The sequence below is a fragment of the Euprymna scolopes genome, chromosome 6, assembly GCF_053919585.1.
Source record: "Euprymna scolopes isolate OS-2025 chromosome 6, ASM5391958v1, whole genome shotgun sequence".
In the NCBI taxonomy this organism is placed as follows: domain Eukaryota; kingdom Metazoa; phylum Mollusca; class Cephalopoda; order Sepiida; family Sepiolidae; genus Euprymna; species Euprymna scolopes.
Window position 1 is genome coordinate 139,284,940 of NC_136487.1, and position 23,315 is coordinate 139,308,254.

The 23,315-nt window shown below is 34.3% G+C and overlaps 1 protein-coding gene across 14 annotated transcripts in view; it reads left to right on the plus strand.

Annotated features, from left to right (window-relative positions):
• LOC145277995 (monocarboxylate transporter 14-like) overlaps positions 1 to 23,315 on the plus strand; it is a 238,600-nt gene that overhangs the window by 210,979 nt on the left and 4,306 nt on the right. For 12 of the 14 annotated variants that reach the window (XM_080130161.1, XM_080130155.1, XM_080130163.1 and 9 more), the window contains 6 exons: positions 65 to 211; positions 1,562 to 1,828; positions 5,139 to 5,230; positions 10,755 to 10,941; positions 17,723 to 17,992; positions 20,082 to 20,207. In XM_080130161.1, the coding sequence (XP_079986287.1) occupies positions 65 to 211; positions 1,562 to 1,828; positions 5,139 to 5,230; positions 10,755 to 10,941; positions 17,723 to 17,992; positions 20,082 to 20,207 (1,089 nt within the window). The remainder of the gene's footprint in view (positions 1 to 64; positions 212 to 1,561; positions 1,829 to 5,138; positions 5,231 to 10,754; positions 10,942 to 17,722; positions 17,993 to 20,081; positions 20,208 to 23,315) is intronic. The other 2 variants (XM_080130164.1, XM_080130165.1) reach the window with 2 other exon arrangements.

Sequence of the window (23,315 nt, forward strand, 5' to 3'; positions counted from 1 at the left end):
GAGTTTACCGTTTTTATATTTTAATGCCGGTTTCGCAAATGACATACTCACATATTTTTTCCAGGTCCGTTATCATCAATTGCTCTAATGCTCAAAGCAAGTCATCGACAGATTATGATGGTTGGAGGATTAATTGCCGCTGCATCAGCTATTGCAAGTTCTTTTGCTCCCAATATAGAAACGTTGATTTTTACATATGGAATCTTAGTAGGTGAGAGGAGCTCAAATATAATTCTTTTCCTTCTTTAGTTGACACTGTTAAATCACACTAAGTAATTAGTCATGTAGTAATATTTATTTGACAACACCGGAGATGGTCCACTTCCGGCAAGGAAGTTGTTCAGCAGAAAGCGGTCAAGGGTCAAACAAATTTCCGGTGTATTTTACACGTAAGAAAATATGAGTAAATCCATCAGAAATTGTGAAAACTGATTTAATTTTTCATTGGAAATTTTGAATTTCATTTTTATTAGAACAAACTTTAGAAAACTGACCTTAAAAGGTTTAAGAGACATATACAATAGCAAATAGAGAACATAGCGAACAATTTAAATCTAGTCTGGTTTCTTGTCAAATTAGTTTTAGTCGTCTTTCTTTTTCTACTGTGCGACTAAGAAACATGTTTAAAGCGCACAGTACTGAAGGTTAGAGAAGAGGGATTCAGAAAAATATTGGTCCTTATTGGCCTTTGAAATGTTGTTATATATGGGAGTGTCATCTGCGTATATGTCGACGAATACACTTAGAATGTGATTTGAGCGATCATTGGTGAAGATAAAGAAAAAGTTAGCCTAGAATGGATCCTTGACGCACGACAGCATTGGTACTTTGAACTTTGAACTACTCTCCATCGACGACTACTTGTATAAACTGATCGGAAAGAAAATATCTGATAGTAGAGAAAACATTTTCCGATATTCCATAGTTGGCAATCTTGTGAAGTAAGTATTTATGCAAAACTCTCTCAAATGCCTTTGATATGTCAAAAAATATTGTTCTTGAGACGTGACATATGTCGATAGATACACTGATACTTTTTGAAATTTACAGTCAATATATCAGCCGTACATATCACAGAACGAAAACCGTATTGCTTGGCACTGTGTTGGTTGTCTTTGCAGAGGTGGTTGATTATTTCTTTATTTAACACGGATTCAAACAACACAAGATTTATTGGTCTGTATTGAGATCCATAAAAGCGATCTCCAGTATTTTAAAATATTGGGTAGACTAATGATGTTTTCCAATATGTTAGGAATATTTTTCCTTTAGGAATCAATTGAACAGCTTTGTAAGAATGAGTGCTATTTCCATGAGTATGGAGGGCACCATTGTCTGTTGCTAGCTTCTCATTCAAATTCAGTTTTGCGATGGATCAAGCGACCTTCACAAGTTTCTAATTTTGGCACATGTTTGAGTTGTAAGAACTTGCCCGGCGCCTTCATTTGAAAAGGCGTATTACTTGAGTGACATTAAATTCAATGATATACTAAGTTATTTTTGAAGCGAAACTGTATTTCTAGTCGCTGTTTTATTTAAATTCATTCTTTTCTTCTTAAAGGTGGTTCATTGGCAGTGAACTATTTCGCTGTAAATGTTACCCTCGGGCAATATTTCTTGAAAAAACGTGCCCTTGCTCTCGGGATAGCAACTAGTGGAAGAGGATTTGGTACATTTCTGCTGAACTATTTATCAACTAAAGTCATATCGTTTTATGGCATGAGAGGGACTTTTCTAATACTTGGTGGCCTGTTCCTAAACTTGACCGTCTATGGTGCTTTGTGTCGGCCACTCAAGCCAGTCATCAAACAAAGTCCAAATATTTCACGTAAGTATTCGTTTCAAAACTCAATTTCTTTTCTAATCCTGTAATATAATCTCATAATAGTATTCGCGTTGTGACAGTCTGAACAAGTTGCTTCGTTATGATGATATTTGTTAAGACTCAGTAAAATGGAGAGGTAGGAGAGGAAAATTAAGAGGAAAAATAGATAATATGAGAAATAAAGGGAGAAGAAGAAGAAGAAGAAGAAAGTTAAAATATAAATAATTCAAAATTAACAAAAAAACATAACATACGAACTTGTGATTTCAGGTAATTGCAGTTATTTTAATTTTCAATTTCAATTGACTAATCTATATATTAATGCGATAGCGTGTGTGTTCTTTTGTGTGTCACGCTTTCAGGCAAATTTCATTGGCTGAGATTTGAGAACACAGACACTATCGTATTAATATATAGATTCTCCTAAATGTGAATTAATGGATTTGGTGAGTGATTAATGAGATTCCAGGCATAACCTTTTCCTTCTTTTCGAGTGGGAGGGAATGATAGTCGGACGTGTTTACTTCCGGTGATGACGTCATTATCTTCTGTTAAAAAAGATGCATATAATATATTTACTACATTGACATAAGATGTCATATTCCAAAAATTACATGGATGTACTGATGATTCCAACATAAGGTAAATGGATAAGGGCACGCCATGGGTTTATTTGTAACATTCCAAAAATCACGTAAGCATATCAAGTAAACCTGAGTTCATATTTTCGACCTTAATGTCTCATGGCAGAAATTGCAACAACTCTTCTTAAGGACGTAGGGATTAAAGTCACTGGAATGCTGAGACTGATACTACACTCAGAAATTCATGTTGAAGTAATCGTTGCCTAATCCCTATACGTGTTAATGTTTTTATGTATTAATTTCGAAAAGCTGCTGAAAGAGTTTATGATTTAAATATTACTTATTTAAAGTATATTTTTAACAGTTATGTAGGGGGATATGATATCAGTCCCGGAAATGGCTGAAACAGCTTACGCATTAAATATTACTTTATTTCATGTATCTTTTTAACAGAGGGGTGGGGGATATGAGGTCAGTTCCAGAAATGGCTGCAACCATTTAAGTTTTAGACATTACTTTATTTAATGCATATTAATAACAGTTGGTTTGGGGATGAGAAGTCGGTTCCAGAAAATGGCTGAAACACTTGATGATTTAAACATTACTTTATTTTATGTATATTTTTAACATTGGGTATTAAGTCAGTCCCGGAAACGGCTTTAACAGTTTACAATTTAGACATTACATTATTTCATGTATATTTTTAACAGTGGAGCGGAGGATATAAACTCAGTCCCGGAAATAGTTAAAACAGTTTACAATTTAAACATTACTTTATTTCAAGTATATTTTTAACAATGGGTTGCGGACATAAAGTCAGTCACAGGATTGGATGAGATAAGTGAAAACATATACTAGCAGAATACACAACGTCGCCCAGGATTGAATGAGATAGGTGGAAAACATATAGTAGCAGAATACCTTTCGTCGCCTGGGATCGAATGAGATAGGTGGAAGATATATACTAGCAGAATACGCGGTATCACCTGGGATTGGATAAGATAGGTAGAATATATATATATTATATATTATAAGAATACGCAAAAATAATTGATGTGTTTGTAATGAAATAATCAGCTAAGGCAATATATCAACGTTATTATTTTAGTAAGATTGGGCGATAATGTGAGCTAAAATTATGAAAAATGATTGTCGAAATAAGTAACATATCCAAGAGTTATGAAAAATCATAAAATGCGAATAAATTGATTGGTGTGTGTGTAATGAAATAATCAGCCCAGACAATATATAAAAGCCTTTATTTTAGTAAGAGGGAGGCAATAATGTGGGTTAAAATTATAAAAAATGATAGTCGAAAATAGTAACATATCAAAGAATTATGAAAAATGATGAAATGTGAGTTAATGGATTGGTGTGTTCGTAATGAAATAATCAGCCCAGATAATATATCAAAGTTATTATTTTTGTAAGGGAGGGGCAATAATGTGGATCTAGTATGGAAAATGATTGTCGAAATTAGTAACATATCCAAGAATTATGAAAAATTATAAAATATGAGGTAATTGATTGGTGAAAGAATCAGCTAATGCAATATATCAATGTTATTATTTCAGTAAGGTGGTAGGAGTGATGATGTGAGTTTAAATTATTAAAAAATATTGTCGAAATTAGTAACATATCTAAGAATTATGAAAAATGATGAAATGTGAGTTAATTGATTGGTGTGTTTGTAATGACATAATCAGTCCAGACAATATATCAAAGTTATCATTTTAGTAAGGAGGCTAAAATAATATGATGGTGCCTTCATTCATGTAGAACGCCCACAAAATGACCAGCAGATATATATTACATATGAAAATTGCCGCTGTGGAATTTCCACAGATCCCGCTAGTTAGAATTATGTTCTTTAAATAAAGTGGTGTACGAAACGAATCTTCTAGCAGTTATTTCAAATGCTGCAAAGTTTACACAAATACTGATCGTGCAAATATATTGGTTTTAAGCGATATGAAAACGTGGACACAATTTTCGTGTTTCTTTTTATGACCACCTTTATTTTCAGTATCTCAGTTATGCTAACAGCTGTAAGAGACAGTTTTTTCATAGCGCTATGTGTGATGCCACCTTAAGTATATTTCTGAAACGATTCCAGAAATGACTCTCAATCCTTTGAACGAACTGTAACCTACGTTCATCTAGAAATACTATTCAATGCAATGCAATATAATGGAATAATTTATGAAATTAGGAACATCGATAGTAGACATTTTATGCATATTTTCTAAGATTTGACACATTTTTTTTCAAAACCATCACAGAACTTACAATATTCTTCTATGATCTGAAACAGCATCTAAACCGTAAACGTGTCCAATGCAGGTAAATAAATATAGTCTAAATAAACAAAAAACAAGGAAAGAAATTGGTTACAACTACTTTACCAATATAGAACATAATACCGAAGTTATGCCATTGATATTCCAAACATCTTGTATGCTAAAGACGGATATCTATGAATTAGTCTGCACATCTGTATGAATGAAAATATAGTGGAGAGATGATTTTTGAAATTTGGAACATAGATAATAGGACCTTTCTTGTTAACAACCTTATTGGATATTATACAGAATTATTTTCGAAGCAATCTTAGATACGACACTAAATTTTTGGAAAGAAAGGCGGGATAAGTAAGCGGTACATTTCTGAGATCTCACTAAAAATTAAACCATCTACATTATTAATACACTTATTCGTTGTACTTTCAGAGAATGAACAAACTTCTGTTAACGAAATGGCAGGGGCTACAAATCTTGGTTTTGAAGAAGAAGAAAATAAGGAAACACGAGATGAAAAATGCGTAAGTTTATAGAGTTGACAATCGTTCTTCTTGCGCGCGCTTTTGCGTCGTATTCTTAGATTATGAAAATTGAAAATACCTGTTTTGTAATTAAGCTTTCTTATAACTTTAAAAAACTAACCCAACACAAATCTGAGTGAAAAAGCGAGCAATTTATTCGACATACTTTCGTTCAAATTAGTTAATGGGAACCCTTAAAAGTATGAACCTGCCTCTTCTTAATATTAATTTCTACTGAAATATACGCCTATATATATATATATATATATATATATATATATATATATATATATATATATATATATATATATATATATGTTCACTTACTCGTAGTAATGTTACACGGTTGCATGCATTTCATGGCGTAAGCGATATATAGATGATATATTTTGTTTATTTGAAAATTATTATAGTTCCATTTACCTTAAAAATCTGGTGATGAAGTGCTAGGTGTATCAGAATTTTCGTAGGAATTTTTTACACCCCTAACACGAACTGCGAATAAAATATAAAAAAATTCGTAATTTCTCTTTTAAAAGTGGGTTGTTTATTTTCTTTACGGATTATACTTCCAAAATAAACTATTAAAGTTGCATAAAAAGTAATAGAAATATTATTTTTTTATCTAAAAAAAAAATTAATGAAATTAATAGCATTTTATGAGTTCAGTATTTTCCAATTTTTAAACTTTAAAAATCTATCAAAATTTTTCTATTGATTCGATTTTTACGATATTTTCAGGGTCAATGTGAAATTTAATGCTCTTTCTAATAAACCGAATATTATATTTTAGACAAACGTTTTTAAATTCACGCCCCCCATTTTCAAATGTCTATTAAAAAGTAAATAATTAATTTACGCACCGAAGTTTTATATATCAGAATTTTAAGATAAAAGATCAATAAATAATATATTCAAATTTAAAACAAAAAAGCAGTGTTCTTTTTAGAAATTTAACTATAAAGTCCGAAGTTTAAAACCTTTTTTTTTTAAACCACGTTGTTTGTTTTTTTTCTTTTAATGAAACCTTGGTCCTTGCTCCTTTAATTGAAAAACAAAATAGGGTTTGAATTACATTTTTAGAGTAGTTATAAGCTTAGAAAGACAGGGGGTCGAATTAATTCACGCCTCCCATTTTGAAATGTCGATTAAAAAGTAAACAATTAATTTACGCACCAAAGTGTTATACATCAGAAATTGAAGATAAAAGATCAATAAATAATATATTCAAATTCAAAACAAAAAAGTAGTGTTTTTTAGAAATTTACCTGTAAAGTCTGAAGTTTAAAACCTTTAAAAAAAAAACATGTTGTTTGTTTTTTTTTTAAATGTAACCTTGATCCTTGCTCCTTTAATTGAAAAAAATTAGGGCTTGCTTGAATTACATTTTTCGAGGAGTTATAAGCTTGGAAAGACAGAGGTGGAATTATTCAATATTTTTCACGAGATTTCTGACACACCTAATGAAGTGCAAACATAACAGAAGTCGTGCAAATTTTCCTTAATCTGGGTTTTACAGTTGGCGGCGGAGTCTTTGTCTATAAATCATTTGATAAAAGAAACGATTATCCATTCGATATGGTATGAATTCCACACAAGAGTAAGAGCATTGGCTCTCTTATATTGTTATGTCGCGATATTGCATTGTCTGAAAGTATAAGGTCTACACTCACATTTGACGATTATAAACTAAGGTGTCTGTTCTTAGTTGGTTGGTTGGTTGATTTAGTTTTACGGCATATCAACCCTTTTCGTGTTATTTAATGCCGAATCCAAAGATTTTGAAGAATTTTTTTTAATAGAATATATTTGTTGGTTTCAAGTCGGTTTCTATTTAACCCATAGTTGGGACCCTAACAGGTACTACTACTCCGGGTCAAAGTGGACCTGGGAGCAATGGTAACTAAAGGGTGGCTCCACACTCCCCAAAGCTCGTCAGCTGAGGCCTCACCACTGGATATAGTTTAATGCCATATCCAGGACCAGTGCCTGTTCTTAGAACAAAGATTGAAATCCAGTGAGTGGAAATCTATAAGACTTTTAGACAAATAATAAAGTTATGAATAGTTGCCCTAATATTTACACGGGTTAAATTTATAATTGTAGGGAAATAATATTAAATATTAAAGCATATATAAGATTAATACATAATTTTAGTTAATTCCCTATCAGTTTTCTTTTATTTCCGTATGGAATGATAATATTTACATTTATTATACATTCATACGTCCAATATATTTATTGTCATCGATTCTGATGATAATAAATGTATTGGTAGTATGGAACATTCATAGCAGGATAACATCAGGTCTCCTTACTAGTGTATATATACATAAGTGTATTTTTATATAATCCTTACTTCTTATAAATTTTTTTTTTTTTTTTTGCGTATTGATATTCATATTAAAACCGTGTTTTCTATTTATTTTTAAAAGAAAATACAACTTCGTTATATATGAGTCATGGAATTGCATTCATCTGCAAAAGATTTAGCTAATTTGCATATTCTTTTACATTAATTTTAGTTAATTCCCTATTAGTTTTCTTTTATTTCCTTATGGGATGATAATCTTTACATTTATTATGCATTCATACGTCTAATATATTTATTGTCATCGATTCTGATGATAATAAATGTATTGGTAGTATGGAACATTCATTTATCCTCATTCATAGCAGGGTAACATCAGGTCTCCTTACTAGTGCATGTATATATATATATATATATGAGAATAATGGATATAGTATTCCGACGAAATCTATATCTTCTTTTCTTTTCTTTACTCCTATAAATTCGTTTCTCTTTTGTGTGTATTGATATTCATATTAAAAACCTTCTTTTCTATTTATTTAAAAAGAAAATACAATGTTGTTATATATGGGTCGTAGAATTGCATTCACTAGTAAAAGATCTAGCTAATTTGCATATTCTTTTAAACAATCATTTTAATTAATTCCCTATTAGTTTTTTTTTCGTTTTTTTTTGCAATGATCATCTTTAGTCAACTATTACGTGTAATTATATTCATGCAAATATTCTACATGATTTATACTTGCATAATATTTGCGTAAAAAGTGTGCAGTAAACACAAAATTGTTTCCATATATATTTATCTATACGTATATATTTTTCTATCTACCTATCTATCTATCTATCTATCTTTAAAGTGAGCGTGTCTGTGTATCTGTGTGTCTGTGTGTCTGTGTACATTTCCTTACGCAATAACTCTGTCAATTTTTAGTCTACAGACTCGAAATTTGATATACAGTGTACTGAGATTTGGGAAAATCGATGTGATTGGTTTTCGGCCAGAAATTTGGCGACTAAGGGGTCAAAGTTCAACGATTTGACTTTTGAGAACTCTACCAAACTCCTCCGACAATTTGGGGTCTACGCATTTGAAATTTAAGATATAGATTCCTTGGACATGGATCTAACTTAATAATTGATCTGACCCCAAAACAATAAATTTTAAGAGGTCATCATAGGGTTCTAATTTTAAAAAAATTAACCTCTGCGGTCTCTTCCAAATTACTCAGACAATTTCTGATCTAAATATTTGAAATTTTACATAAAGGGTATTCAGAGATAGGGCAAGCTTTTTCATTAGCTTGGGTCGAAAATTCTTAGTTACCAATATATAAATGTATGTCTGTTTATATGTCTGTCTTAAACTTTCAATAGAGGCGACGGATTTTACCAAAATCATTATCGTTTTAAAGTTCGATCTTTCATACGACAAATATCGAAAAATTGGCTAAAAACATTAATGTCATCCCCTTCAACTAGGAACGTTTCTACAAGGGGGGGCACTTTTTTCGCCGATATTATTGAAAGTTATCCTCTCCTTTAGATTGTCTAGCCTTAATTTTAATGAATGTCGCTTCCGGTTTGGCGGTGGTCGTAACAGCATAAACGTTAGGTTTTACCCCGTTCTTTTCATCCTTTGCGGTACGGGTTCGGGCCTGCCTTCCGACTACCAGTTTTTTTTTCTTGCTCAACATACACATCTAAACACCCGGGCAACGCCGGGCGCCCATGCGAGTATATATAAAAGTGAAAGTGTGTGTGTGTGTTTGTGTGTGTCAGTGTGTCTGTGTACATTTCCCTAAGCAATAATTCGAAATTTGATATACAGTGTACTGAGATTTGGGAAAATCTATGTGATTGGTTTTCGGACAGAAATTTGGCGATTAAGAGGTCAAAGTTCAACGATTTGACCTTTGAGAACTCTACCAAACTACAAGTTTTGGTCTAAACACTTGAAATTTTAGATATAGGTTCCTTGGACATGGATCTAACTTAATAATTTGATTTGAGCCCTAAACAATAAATTGTAAGAGGTCATAATAGGGGTTAAAGTTAAAAAAATTGACGTTTTTTTTTCTCACCATACACTTCAAAACACCCGGGCAACGCCGGGCACCCATTGCTAGTAGAGAAATAAAAAGGAGCAAACCTAGTTATATCGTTTTCGTGATTCATCCAGAGTAAGCCCGAAATTAAAGACGAAATTTGGCTATTAAGGGGTCAAAATTCAACGATTTGTCCTTTGAGAACTCTACGAAACTTATCCGACAATTTTTGATCTAAACACTTGAAATTTTAGATATTGGTTCCTTAGACATGGCTCTAACTTAATAATTTGATTAGACCCCGAAACAATAAATTTTAAGGGGTCATAATAGGGGTCAAAGCTAAAAAGGTTGACTTTATTTTTTTTGCTCAGCATACACCTTCAAACACTCGGGCAACGCCGGTCCGAAATGCTAGTATATCTATAAATGTGAACGTGTCTGTGTGTCTGTATATCTGTGTGTCTGTGTGTCTGTGTATATTTCCCTACGCAATAACTTTGTCAATTTCTAGTCTAAAGACTCGAGATTTGATATACAGTGTACAGAGATTTGGGGAAATCAATGTGATCGGGTTTCGGATAGAAATTGGGCTGTTAAGGGGTCAAAGTTCAACGATTTGACCTTTGAGAACTCTACCAAACTCCTCCAACAATTTTTGGTCTAAACACTTGAAATTTTAGATATAGGTACCTTGGACATGGAACTTAATAACTTGAGTTGAGTCCAAAACAATAAATGTTAAGGGGTCATAATAAGGGTCAAAGTTAAAAAAATTGATTCTTTTTTTTTATTTGCTCAGGATACAGCTCCAAACACCCGGGAAACGCCGGGCTTAAATATCTAGTATATATATATATATATATATATATATATATATATATATATATATATATATATATATATATATATATATATTGCTTTTTGTTTTGTTTTCTGTCCTCAAAACTCTGTGACTGTTTCCTTTCATGTTGGACATCTCGTATCTTAATAGATGGTAAGTAATTTTCACTCCACTTTCAGTTTGCCGGCAACATAAAAAAAAACAAGTCTATATTACGACTAACTCGACTGTGCACGAGGTTATCACACTACTTCCAAACATATTTTTATTTCGCTTAACCTTTTTCGTCCTTATTTTTTTAATTAAAAATTATATCACTTTTAGGATGACTCCAACCGACGCATCAGTGAAGATATAGAACCTTTGCCCAAGGTGTTACGGGTGAGGAAATCAATTACTTCAGAGAGAGTGCCGAGTGAGATTTACAACCGAAAATGTAATTATTACAATGCAACAATCTTTAAAAATAAATACTTTTATCTATTGTTGGCCATTTACACAACACTTGCAGGTAAGTAATTACTTAAATGTTTGTTAACTAGTAATTAATAATAATTAATAACCAGTATCTAACTAGTATACATATTCCATCAATGACTATGTCGTTTTGTTTAGTAGAACTTTTTCCTCGTTATTCATGTTAAAACCTGATATGCTAATTGTGAACCACATTTCTGTGTAATATTAACACTTATGAATGAATGCATTGTTAATAATAGATATGAGAAGTGCATGTGCTAAAAATCTGTGCCTTTATTGACGTAATTAATATGATTAAGATTAATGTCAAGGGTGTGAGTTCATATAGAAACGTTGATTTAATTTGAATAAAATAAAATAAGCATCAAGTGCGCTTGAAAGCCAAATTGTTAAAGAACAGCCGTCTGTTCTTGTAAGTGAGTAAATATGAGATGGGGTAGCTGAGGTTTCGAACTTGCGAAGCTAGATTTGGAATTGAGAATTCCGATCATACGTTAAAATAAATACAGAATGTTATTGAAAATGGAATGTAGAATTACCATTGTTTAGTTCACATGAAATAGTTAGATATTTGTTGATTAAAAAAGGAATGTAATGATGTAATTTTGTTTCTGTTAGGAAATGAAATTAAAATAAGGAATCTAGATGAGAACAATAGAAAATATTAAACATATTTGTAAAAATGTGTTAGGAAAATTAGGTTAGACAAATCGGCTTTGTAAAAACATGTGATGAGCGATGCATGCTTGAAAACGTGAGGCGTGTCAAGACACGAGTCTGATATGCACATGTTGGTCATGCAATGACGTCATGAGTCTCAATATAGAGAGCTTTAGAAGTCAGTCAGTCAGTCAGAGGGGACAAGTGAGAAAAGTGACTCAGAGACAGAGCTGACATCAAAACTTGGAAGCGAAGGTTAGAAGAAGAAAGAATCATGTAAAGACTTGAATTCCTTGATGCAAAGCCATTGACCGGTCTGAATCGAATAAACAAACAACTTCATCTTTTTGTATCTGCATCTTCGTGTTATGTATTCAACAGAAAAGGTATTGTCAATTTATATTATGAGAACTTTGTGAAAATCATCATCAGGTAAAGAAATATGTGTCAATGTTATAGAAACACTGATATTCACAGAACTGTCAAAAGTATAAATATAAAACTATATCTCGGTATATCTATCTATATATCATATCTCCCTCTCATTATGAATTACATGTTCCGGCTCACTATTAACATGCCCCTGTCTCTGTGTTAAATATATCTATCTACACACCACAATATGAACACTCTTACTAAGACGAACAACAACAACAACAATATACGTCATCGCTTCTTTTAACATGACCCCTTTGCAACAAAATCACTACGTAATATGAGGAAAATAAACAAATATTTTACTTGTTTGAAATGTATAACAAATATATTTCAGAGATATACTCCATCTTCAGTGTGTTTTTTGTTTCTTTTTTCTTTTCTTCTTCTTTCCCATGTTGTGAAGTTGGAGAAAGAAAAGTCTGTTTGTAAAGAGCCGCGTGTTGTATCTCAGCGGTTGTATTTTGAAATGTTTGAACTGTGCGTAGGAAATGCGAGAATAACGCCAAGGGTGTGAGTTCATGTAGAAACGTTGATTTAATTTGAATAAAAAAAAATACGTATCAAGTGCGCTTGAAAACCAAATCACAACGTAATATAAGGAAAATAAACAAATATTTTACTTGTTTGAGACGGCCCTGTCGGTGGGGCATTAGAATACGTCGACTGCCCCCCTGCAGAGGGTAAAAGTCCCTCAATAGGGGTCCTGGATATGACCTTAAACTATATCCAGTGGTGAGGCCCCAGCTTGTGGGCTTTGGGGAGTGTGGAGCCACCCTTTAATTATTATTGCTCCCAGGTCCACTCTGACCCGGAGTGGTAGTACCTATTAGGGTCCCAACTATGGGTTAAATAGAAACTGACGTGAAAACAGCAAATATATTCTATTAAAAAGATTTTTCTTCAAAATCTTTGGATTTGGCATTAAATAACCCGCAAAGGGTTGATATGCCGTAAAACAAAAACAACCAACCAACTTGTTTGAGATTCATAACAAATATATTTCAGAGATTTTCAGCATTAAATCAACGTTTCTATATGAACTCACACTCTCGACGTTATTCTCGTGTTGCCTACGCACAGTTCAAACATTTCAAGATACAACCGCTGGATACAAGGCGCGGCCCTTTACAGACTTTTCTTTTCCAACTTCACAACATGGTAAAGAAGAAGAACAGAAAAAACAAAACTCCCCACTTAATATGGAGTATATAATAATGTAAATCAAAGTCCATCTGGAATGTACGTGTGTGCACAGATCTGATTTAATCAGCATCGCCCAGGCTCAAAATCCAATAGATACATGAGGGGGCCGTTTGTCAGGAATTTGTTTATGTTGGACTTGAAGACATCCAAGTTGTAGTCAGGTGCGAAACAGGCAAACGGAAGAGAGTTCCACAGTACTGCACTTCTGAGAAAGAAGCTCTGCTCATGGAATCTACGTTTGGATTTAGGCACTAATAAAGAGTGGGGAAAATTATTGACAGTAGTTTAAGCCAGACGGGTGTTTCTCGTGAAAGATTGGGGAGGGGGAGGACGAGAGATTGGAGCTCAGATGAGCACTTGCCATGAAAATAACCATAAAACAAATCAGGGTCACAACGTTTCTTCTGTGGGAGAGAGGCTGCAGGGAAGATAAAAGGGCATCCACCACTAAGCTACGAAGTCTATTTTGTACTCTGTCAAGGCAGGATAGGCTGTTTTTAGCAGCTCCTGTTCAGATGTGGCAGCAGTACTCCATTCTTGGACGTACTTTGCTTTTATACAGATAGAGAATTGCATCAGTAGTGAGATACCTTCCGGAGCGGTAGAGGGATCCGCCATTTTCCCAGCGTCCTTGGCAACAGACCTAATATATGTGTTCCGTTTCAGATCAGGAGTAAAGGTCAAACCTAGAAGTTTATCAAAACATGGAGACTCCCCAAGACAAGAGCCATCCATTTCAATTGATTCCAGATGGGGATCAGAGCGTTGATGATGTAAGAATAGAAGCTTGGTTTTGGATGCATTAAAAATGAGCAGCCACCTCTTCCCCCACTGAACCACGCGCTCGAGATCAGAGTAGAGAGAATCAGAGAGAACTTTGTCATTTACAGCCTTTTATGTGTTGCCATAGATGGCTGTGCCATCAGCATAGATGTCAACGAATGATTTAAGTATGTGTTTTGGGAGATCAATGATGTAGATCAGGAACAGAGTTGGGCCCAGGATGGACCCCTGAGGGACCCTAGCATTAATACTGTGAGCCTCTGATTTCTGCCCATCAACCACTACTCTTAGGAACCTTTCGGAGAGAAATGATTTAATAATTGAGAAAACATTTCCAGCTATACCGTGGCTGGAAATCTTGTGAAGTAGGCCATACCTTATCGAAGGCCTTCGATATGTCAAGAGCAATTTCCCTGGAAAGGAAGCCTTTGTCGAGAGATTCGCAAATCCTATGAGATATAACCGTTAGCACATCTGCTGTAGATCTTGCAGAGCGGAAACTATATTGCATGTCATTAAGAAGGTTATTTCTGCTGAGGTGGTTGACTACTTCTTTATTTAATATGGATTCCAACAACTTACTCATGACACACAGGAGACTTATTGGTCTGTACTGAGAGGGAGATGACTTTTCATCTGAATTCTTAAATACAGGGCATACTGATGACGTTTTTCACGGTGTTGGAAAGTACTTCCCCTTAAGGTAACGCTTAAACAGTTTTGTAAGTATGGGGGAAAGTTCTGGTTGGAGCCTTTTCAGCATCATAACTGGAATGCTGTTAGGGCCAGTTGCTTTACTGGAATTAAGGTTCTTGATTAGCTTGGCGATCTCACGCACATATATTTGTATGTTACCTAGCGTGTTGTCCGTTCTAGGAGGAAATACGGGGAGTTGATGGCCTTCATCGCATAGGGTAGAATTAGCTTCAAAGTTCTTGGCAAATAGTCTGGCCTTGTCTGATGCTGACGAGATGACCCCAGGTCCATTGATGATGGTTGGGATAGAATGCACGCTTCTTTTAGGGTCCTTTTTGCTATTTGCCAAAACTGGTGGGAACCAAGCCGCTGCACAGCTACTTTGGATTTTACAGACTGAGCATATATCTCTGTTGCGTTTTTTATTAATCTTTTACAGTGGTAGCTGGCAGTCCTGAAAGCATCTTTAGTCTCAGTACATCTATTACGTTGGTAGCTCTGGAAAAAGTGATTTCTGTGCGCGATGGCAGCAGCACATTCTGGGGAGAACCATGGCTGGCTGTTAGGTTGTTGTTGGAATTTTTGGATGGTATGAATCGGTCTATGCCTACAACTAACCATTCGGTCAGGTCTGAGACTATAGAGGACACATACTTTTTAAACATGAAATTCAGAGCTAGATCAAATATGAATGTACGGAAGCTATCCCAGTCAGCCATAGAGTATCAATATACAGTCCGGTGGAGAGGTACGTCTAAAGACTTATTACATTTAATTGTTATCTTAATTGCACAACAGAGGTGTCAGAGGATCTCAGAGGAGATAGAACGGTACATGAACATAGCTCAGGAGAAGTTGTGAGAAAAAGGTCTGGAAGGCTTGCATACTGACCGGTAGTATCGGGCACACGGGTGGGTTCGTGAACAATCTGAGTGAGGTCATAGGTAGTGGCAAAATCATGACAGAACCTCCCCTCGTCATCGGTCTTATTTGAGTGGGTCAGCCATTCCACATTATGGACATTGAAGTCACCGCAAATGTGAATGTTAGCCGAAGGATGAACAGACAGGATATGTTCAATTTTCTCAGATATGCTCTTAAAGATAGTAAGCCCACTGTTGTGGGGGCGATAGAGGGCAAATATAAATGCAGTGGTGTAAGCTAGTGCAATCTGAAAGCACCTATAATGCAAATTTGGGTCTTCTATGGAGATATCCCTAACTCATGGAAAGCCATCTTTAATGTAGGCACAAATTCCTTGCCCATGGCGATCTTGGGGCTCAGATTTAAATGTTAAGTTAGAGTATCCTTTAATTATGACGTCGTCTAGAGAAGTGGTTGGCTCTATGCCAGTTTCACTTAGAAAGAATATGTCCGGTTTCGTCTCCTGTAATTGTGTAATTTTGGAAAGTTGGAACGTAGACCCCTGATGTTGGAGAAGGAAACCTGGTAGTAGGGGTCTACGTTAGAGGATGGGGTTCTAGGTTTGTTCGTTTTTTTTTTAAAGATTTGTCATGTTGAGGTTTGGGGATGTGTGGAGCAGGTCGATAGACTTGGTTGGAGCAGGACAGAGAGGGAAAGTAAGAGAGAAAAAGACAATAAATATTTTTGTAGCACATGATAAGGTAAAGCCGTAACAATTACCCACTAGTATGGCATCGATAGGCCCGACCAGAAACTACTGTATGGGCCAGAATCCATTCACCAAATGGCAATACAGCAGCCCCGGTACTTTGCACCTGCTGATAGGACAGCCTCTTTCGTGCTTAATCCAAGGTTCGGGTCGCTGACTATCAGGCGGATAACGTCAGCCCAGATGAAACATTTACCTCCAGCACCCTTACTAGTGACATGACCACAAGAATAGACATAGAAACATAAATTTTCCGACATCTCAGGCTACTGTTCACAAAGTACTACCGACCTGGAAAGCAGCTTTTTCATCACCGTTTGTCGGAATAATTACTCATTGGAAATGAGGCCTGAAGGACAAAAAAGGAGAAGCGAGAGTTACTGGAGCTGCCGATAACGCATCCACATGCATTATCTACTCTTGGTTTAGTTTATTCTTCTCGTAAATACATGGTCTGGTAGAAGAATGTCTAGATGGAGAATAGCCTCAAGTGTGAGAAAGTGTTTAGCGTGATAGAGAAACAAACTTCAGAAACGTATTTTTACTCGTCTTGGATCGGGTATTCTATTTGAGTATAAGTACGCATTGGCACTCACGATGTTATATTCATACAACTAATCAATAAAAAAAACTATATCTGCACAGAGATTAGACGTAAATAAACATACTTATCATTAATAATGAAGCCGATAGACATAGGTGAGATAATACTGATTATTTTCCCTTCTCGATGAATTAAGCAATCGCCCAGTTAACGTTTAAAAGTAGAATCCCCTAAGTTCACGGCTATGTGACGCTGATTAATCAACCTTCATATGTACGTATAAATGTCTCCTATGAAATTCAGAATTCTAATACTTCTTAAATCAGTATATTATTTCTTTTTTTTATTATTACAATTTCACCTAAAACAAGGCACAGTGCCACTTTGATGAAGGGGGCTACTATGGGGACGTAAGTTGCAGGGGTACTATGTAGGGAGTCGAGCAGCAAGATGTCTACTTACATTACACTTGAACTTTTGTATGTCAGTACAATTGGGAAAGCGGGAACCCGGAAGGGAATTCCAAAGTCTAGCAGTTCTGGGGAAGAAACTATTAAAGTAGAAAGCTTTCTTACATCTAGGGATATCTACTGTGTAGGGGTGGGATTTTGTTGCCTGTCAGGTACTTAAATGGTAAAACATAATAGATATATTTAAATCTGAAAGATAAAAATGAATTGGTTCCATACTTTTATTACTTCTTTGTGCAGCTCCATATGCAAGCTGCAAGCGATAGAAGCGACAGGTTATTACATGTATTAATTACATTTCGATATGCTTATGTACTTTTTTATGTCTCCGTTTTCTGTTCATTTTTTTTGTAAATGATAGTTATTTTTTTCATTGTCTATTTAGTAGGAGAGTCGTTCAAGTTATATGTTCCACTTTATGCTGTGAGTGTAGGATTGAGTCAAGAGAAAGGCGCTCTGATTATGTCAATCCATGGTATTGTCGGCATCGTAAGCGTACTTTTGGTTGGATTTATGGCCGATATTATGCATATCCCGACAAGTCATCTTCTGATGGCGGCTTCGTTGAGCACGTCCTTGGGTTCAATATTGGTTCCATTTTGTGAAAGCATTGAAACACTTACCTTATGTGCAGCCATAAATTCCATCGGCACGAGTAAGTATTAACAGAGTTACTGAAGTTATAAACATTAGAAAGTGTAACGGAAAGTATACGCTAACTCTGGATAAATGTTTTAATGTGTTTACTATTAGGTTAATGCAAAAATAATGTCCTTTTCTATCAGATGTATATATATATATATATATATATATATATACGTCAAAAACGACATTATTTTTCCACCAACCCTATATTTTCGAGAAATATATTTCAAATATATTATATTGAAAAATAGTAGGACCCAATAAAATCGAAGAACCTAAGGAACTCATTCTCACACCTCTGAATCCTGTATACATATTTTATAACATTTTCTTACGAGAGTCGTTCCAATTGTAATATCTCCTATAGTTTTATTCCGCTCGAGTTGATCAGTGGATATTGCAAATCGCATTGTTGTTATAACTGATCTAATGCAGACTTAGAAAGGTTCATCTCTCTTTCTTGCAGATATTGATGGTATAAGACTCTGAGAACAACTCTTGTCATGAACGTGCGTCAGACGTAAATATACATCATTGAATTCCTTCCATGCAACAAACATTGACCCGATCAACATTCACCGACATCTGGCAAACGTTTACAAAGCCGATACAGTTGATATCAGCACAGTTAGGAGATGGGTTCGTCGATTTCAGAATATCAACAGAGATGTTAGTGACAAAGCGCGCTGCGGATGGTTATGTAAAGCCACCACTTAAAAAACGGCATAATCACGTTGACACACCGATTCCCGCTGAGGTGTGGTTGGGATTGCGCAACCTTTGCCTCACAATTACATGCGCTACTGCCCCTAAGGGGTATCTTTTGTCTTTTAAGACTGAACGGAAGCATGGTACCTAGAAAAACACTGTGCGCGTCGACCAACTTATCCGGTCTGATCGACCGATAATGCTGAATAAAATGCGTGTGAAGTTGAATGTGGGTGTCAGTGAACTAGAAACAATGTTGTCATTCCTAGGATACAGAAAAGAGTGTACTAAGTCGGTCCCATGAATGCTTACGCAGGATAAAGAGCACCATCGAAGTCAGGACTTTTTAATTAGTACGAAGTCGAAGGCGACGGATTCTTGGGATGCATCATCTCTGATGACGAGATGCAGTGTTACCACTAGGAGCCTGAATTTAAATAGTAGTTGATGGAATGGCACTACTTATGGTCCCTAGGAAAGAAGAAATTCAAGACGAAGATATCTGCAGATAAGATAATCTGCACTGTCATTCCATTAGATTTCCTGGAACAAAGGTTGACTGTCACCTCTGACTGTTACGTTGAAACATTGGCAAAGTTGAAGGCCCGGATTGCTCGTGTAAAGCTAACGAAAACAGAAGATTACGTTTGCAATACGACAACGCCAGGCCACACAAAAGTTTAAAAACCACAGAATATGTGACATAATTTTGCTGGACGGTGCTGTCTCATCCACCGTATAGTTTCGATCTGGCACCCTCAGACTTACATTTGTTTGGACATCTGAGGGACGCATTACGTGGGCAGCATTCCCCGAAAAACAACACCGTCATCACAGCCGTCATACACCGCCTCGACAAGCGCTGACTTTTACGACTATCAAAACTCTAGTTCATAGCTGGACAAAAGTTCTTTGAGAATAGTGGTGACTATGTAGAAAATAAATGTAGAACACAAATGGTCGCTTGTTTTAATGGTACCACTCTTGTCATTATAACTTTTTAACATTTTCAATTAAAAATGGGAGGCATTACTTTTGGAAAAACCTTCACACTTAGTATACATACTAATAGCAATATTCTGTAAGTATTAAATGTATAAAAAATAAATTATGTCTAAATGTTTGTATTGTTCCATTACTAATAAAGAGCAACTTTGTACTTACATAAAGGCGACGGTAATATTTGATATTACAAAGAAGTGGTTCATTATTTTTGGAAGAGTGGGTGAAAGTGGTCGTAAATAATGTTTTTGCACTAACATTCAGAGGAAAATAATATTTAGTATTAATGTAAAAATCAAAGAAATATGCATCCTTTTCATTAACCTTATCGCTAACTGCAATCGCCTTACTATTTGACTCATAGTGAAAAATTCATTTTCGTCTTGCAGACTTTACAATATCACTTCGGATTGTACTGATTTCAGCAATTCTTGGAAGAGAGAGTATCGCCACCGCTTACGGCATTTTATCAACGTTAACTGGAACACTATATATTATATATCCTTCAATAAATGGTATGTATGTGATGTTTATACTACGTTGTTGTTTACACAAAATATGGCAGTCGGCCCAAATTTCATGGAACCAATTTGAAAATCTATCTTAGTCTATCACTCAATTAAAAGAGCTATATACATAGTTAGTCTAAGTGTTATATGATTCTCATTAAAGGCCGGATTGCTATGTTGTTGTTTAGCCTTTTCCTTGTATGGCTTCGTTGATTCTATCCTGGGGTAAAGTGTGTCATCCCGGATATATTGAAGTAGAAAATAAATATGATATTATCTAAAAAGAAGACCCAGAGTTACTCTGGATTGAATGAAGTACTATATTTTTCCTGCCTCTAACCCTTACCGCCATATTTTGAAAAGTTGATTTTAATTGCGTTTCAATTCTCTCCAATATTCATGGTCAAAAAGAAATCAGTAAATTCACAAAGGGTTATAATTTGGCTCCTAATAATATTTATTAGCTCAGGTAGAGTTTAACCTTTCGAATTACTAGGATATATAGATGATATTGGCGTATTCAGATTCTAACTGGTATTTATGAGAATTTGAAAAATGTGGTTTTGTTACTAAAAGAATATCATTCGTTTCAATGGCGATAATAATAATATTTATAATAGCAGTAATAGTATATATATATATATATATATATATATATATATATATATATATATATATATATACCACACCGATGAAGACTGAAGTATCGGTCGAAAATTATGTACTTGTAAAAAAAAGTTGTTTAATTTCATTATTTTGTATTCTGCACGTCACCCATTGAAAACGAATAAAGAAAAATTATAAGCGTTTATACTTTTCGTATTCCTTTTTATACATTCCCATTCATATATATATATATATATATATATATATATATATATATATATATATATATATACGATACAGTATAGTATATTTATAATAGCAGTAACAGTATATATATATATATATATATATATATATATATATATATATATATATATATATATATATACACCGGAGAACAAATAAGAGATGTTTTATTTTTTTTCAAATATCAAAGTCGAAATCATCTAATGAGATGAATAAATTGTCAGTTGAAGGATGGAGAATGTTTTGAGAGTGATATAAACGACGAATGCAATGAGGAAAATCGAAATACTTATGGGAACGGTTTATGAAAAATATTTGCTTACATTTAATTTGAAAACAACTATGTTGTAGTTCCTAGGGACGCAATTCCTAGGTAACGTTTACTACATATAGAGAATTCTTGAAAACGAAACTATTCATAGAAATTACGTGTAATGTCATTCATATAAAGGAAGAAATAACTGATACTGCTATATTTGGTGAAATTACAAGCATATTAAAATCATCGGATGATAAATTACAATGATAACTTGATCGAATCAAAATATAAGTCCAACACAAGAAAAACAGACCCTCTGTTTATTTGAACCACAGAAACCCAAGTGTCCCCCATGTGCTGGTATATATATATATATATATATATATATATATATATATATATATATATATATATGATGAAAATAATTGAAATAGTATTCCGACAAAATAGAGAAAATAAAAAAAGGAACAAACCGTATTATGTGTTCACCAACGTTTCGTCTTTATTTCGAGACTTCCTCTGGGTGAATGAGATTAAGAAACCAAAAAATGTACCAGTACAAAATATTTGAAAAAGTTTCACGTGCACAGTGTGACGCAGTTCTATTTAAGAGAAACGGAAAATTGATGTTGGAAAATCAAAAAGGAAAGGGGGGCTGGCGCTGTTAAAGAGAAGGAAATTTTAGTGACATCATATAGTCGTTAATTTAATTTTAAAACTATGAACGCAAGTTTATATTCTTATTGGGAAAAAGATATATCTGTTGAAATTTAAATATAAGTTTGTAACAGGAATGAAATGAGTGTTTTTTATGTAATTTATTGATTGAGATTATGTGTTAATTATTACAGGGGGTGTTTGAATGGCGTGAGAAAGTTAACCTGTGTCCACAGTTAAATAATGTTCTTTTAATAACAGTTTACTTATTAATGGCGCTATGTTATAGAAACCTCCACGAAAAGGTAATGAGTTATTGTTTTCTGTTTCATAGGTAAACTTTATGGAAGGTTCGACTGAGTTTAATTTGTCTGTAATGATATTTATGCGCGTATTTTCAGGAAGAAAAATTTAGATGTCGTCAATGTACCTTTTCTTGACATACTTATTATAAAATCCAATAATAAACTATCCTTCAAAGTTCACCGCAAAACTACACACAAAAACGATTACATACATTTCTATTCACACCATAACAATAAAATAAAAACAGGGATGATAATTGGTTTCTTCTTACGCGCTTTCAGAATTTGCAGTCCTGAATATCTAGACGAAGAATTCAAATACCTTACAAACATTTTGAAAACCTTGCAATATCCGACATATTTCATATTGAATGCTAAGAGAAAAGCCACACAAATATTTTCCAGAATAAATAATAATAAAAAATCATACACACCAGACCTTTCTCTCATAAACAGACATCTTCTTTTACCTACACACACCAATAATACAATAATCTATAACACACTAAACAAACTAAAAATTCCTATCATACAAACCACATCACTAACCATAAGACATATATTAAAAACCACGAAACATCTCTGTAACAAACCAGTTTCCGATGGAGGTATATATACTATTCCTTGCCATAATTGCCATCATAAATACGTTGGTGAAACTCAGCATAAATTGGAAAAAAGGCTCAATGAACACAAAAGAGATATAAAAATAGCAATTCTCTAAGTGCATTATTCTCTCATTCATTGCAACATAACCACACCTTTGATTTTAAACAAGCAAAAGTAGTTAAATTTATTTCAAATAAACCGCGCCGGAGACTCCTTGAATCTGCGCTTATCGCAATTTCAAGCACTATTAAACAACGTGGAGGTTTCTATAACATAGCGCCATTAATAAGTAAACTGTTATTAAAAGAACATTATTTAACTGTGGACACAGGTTAACTTTCTCACACCATTCAAACACCCCCTGTAATAATTAACACATAATCTCAATCAATAAATTACATAAAAAACACTCATTTCATTCCTGTTACAAAC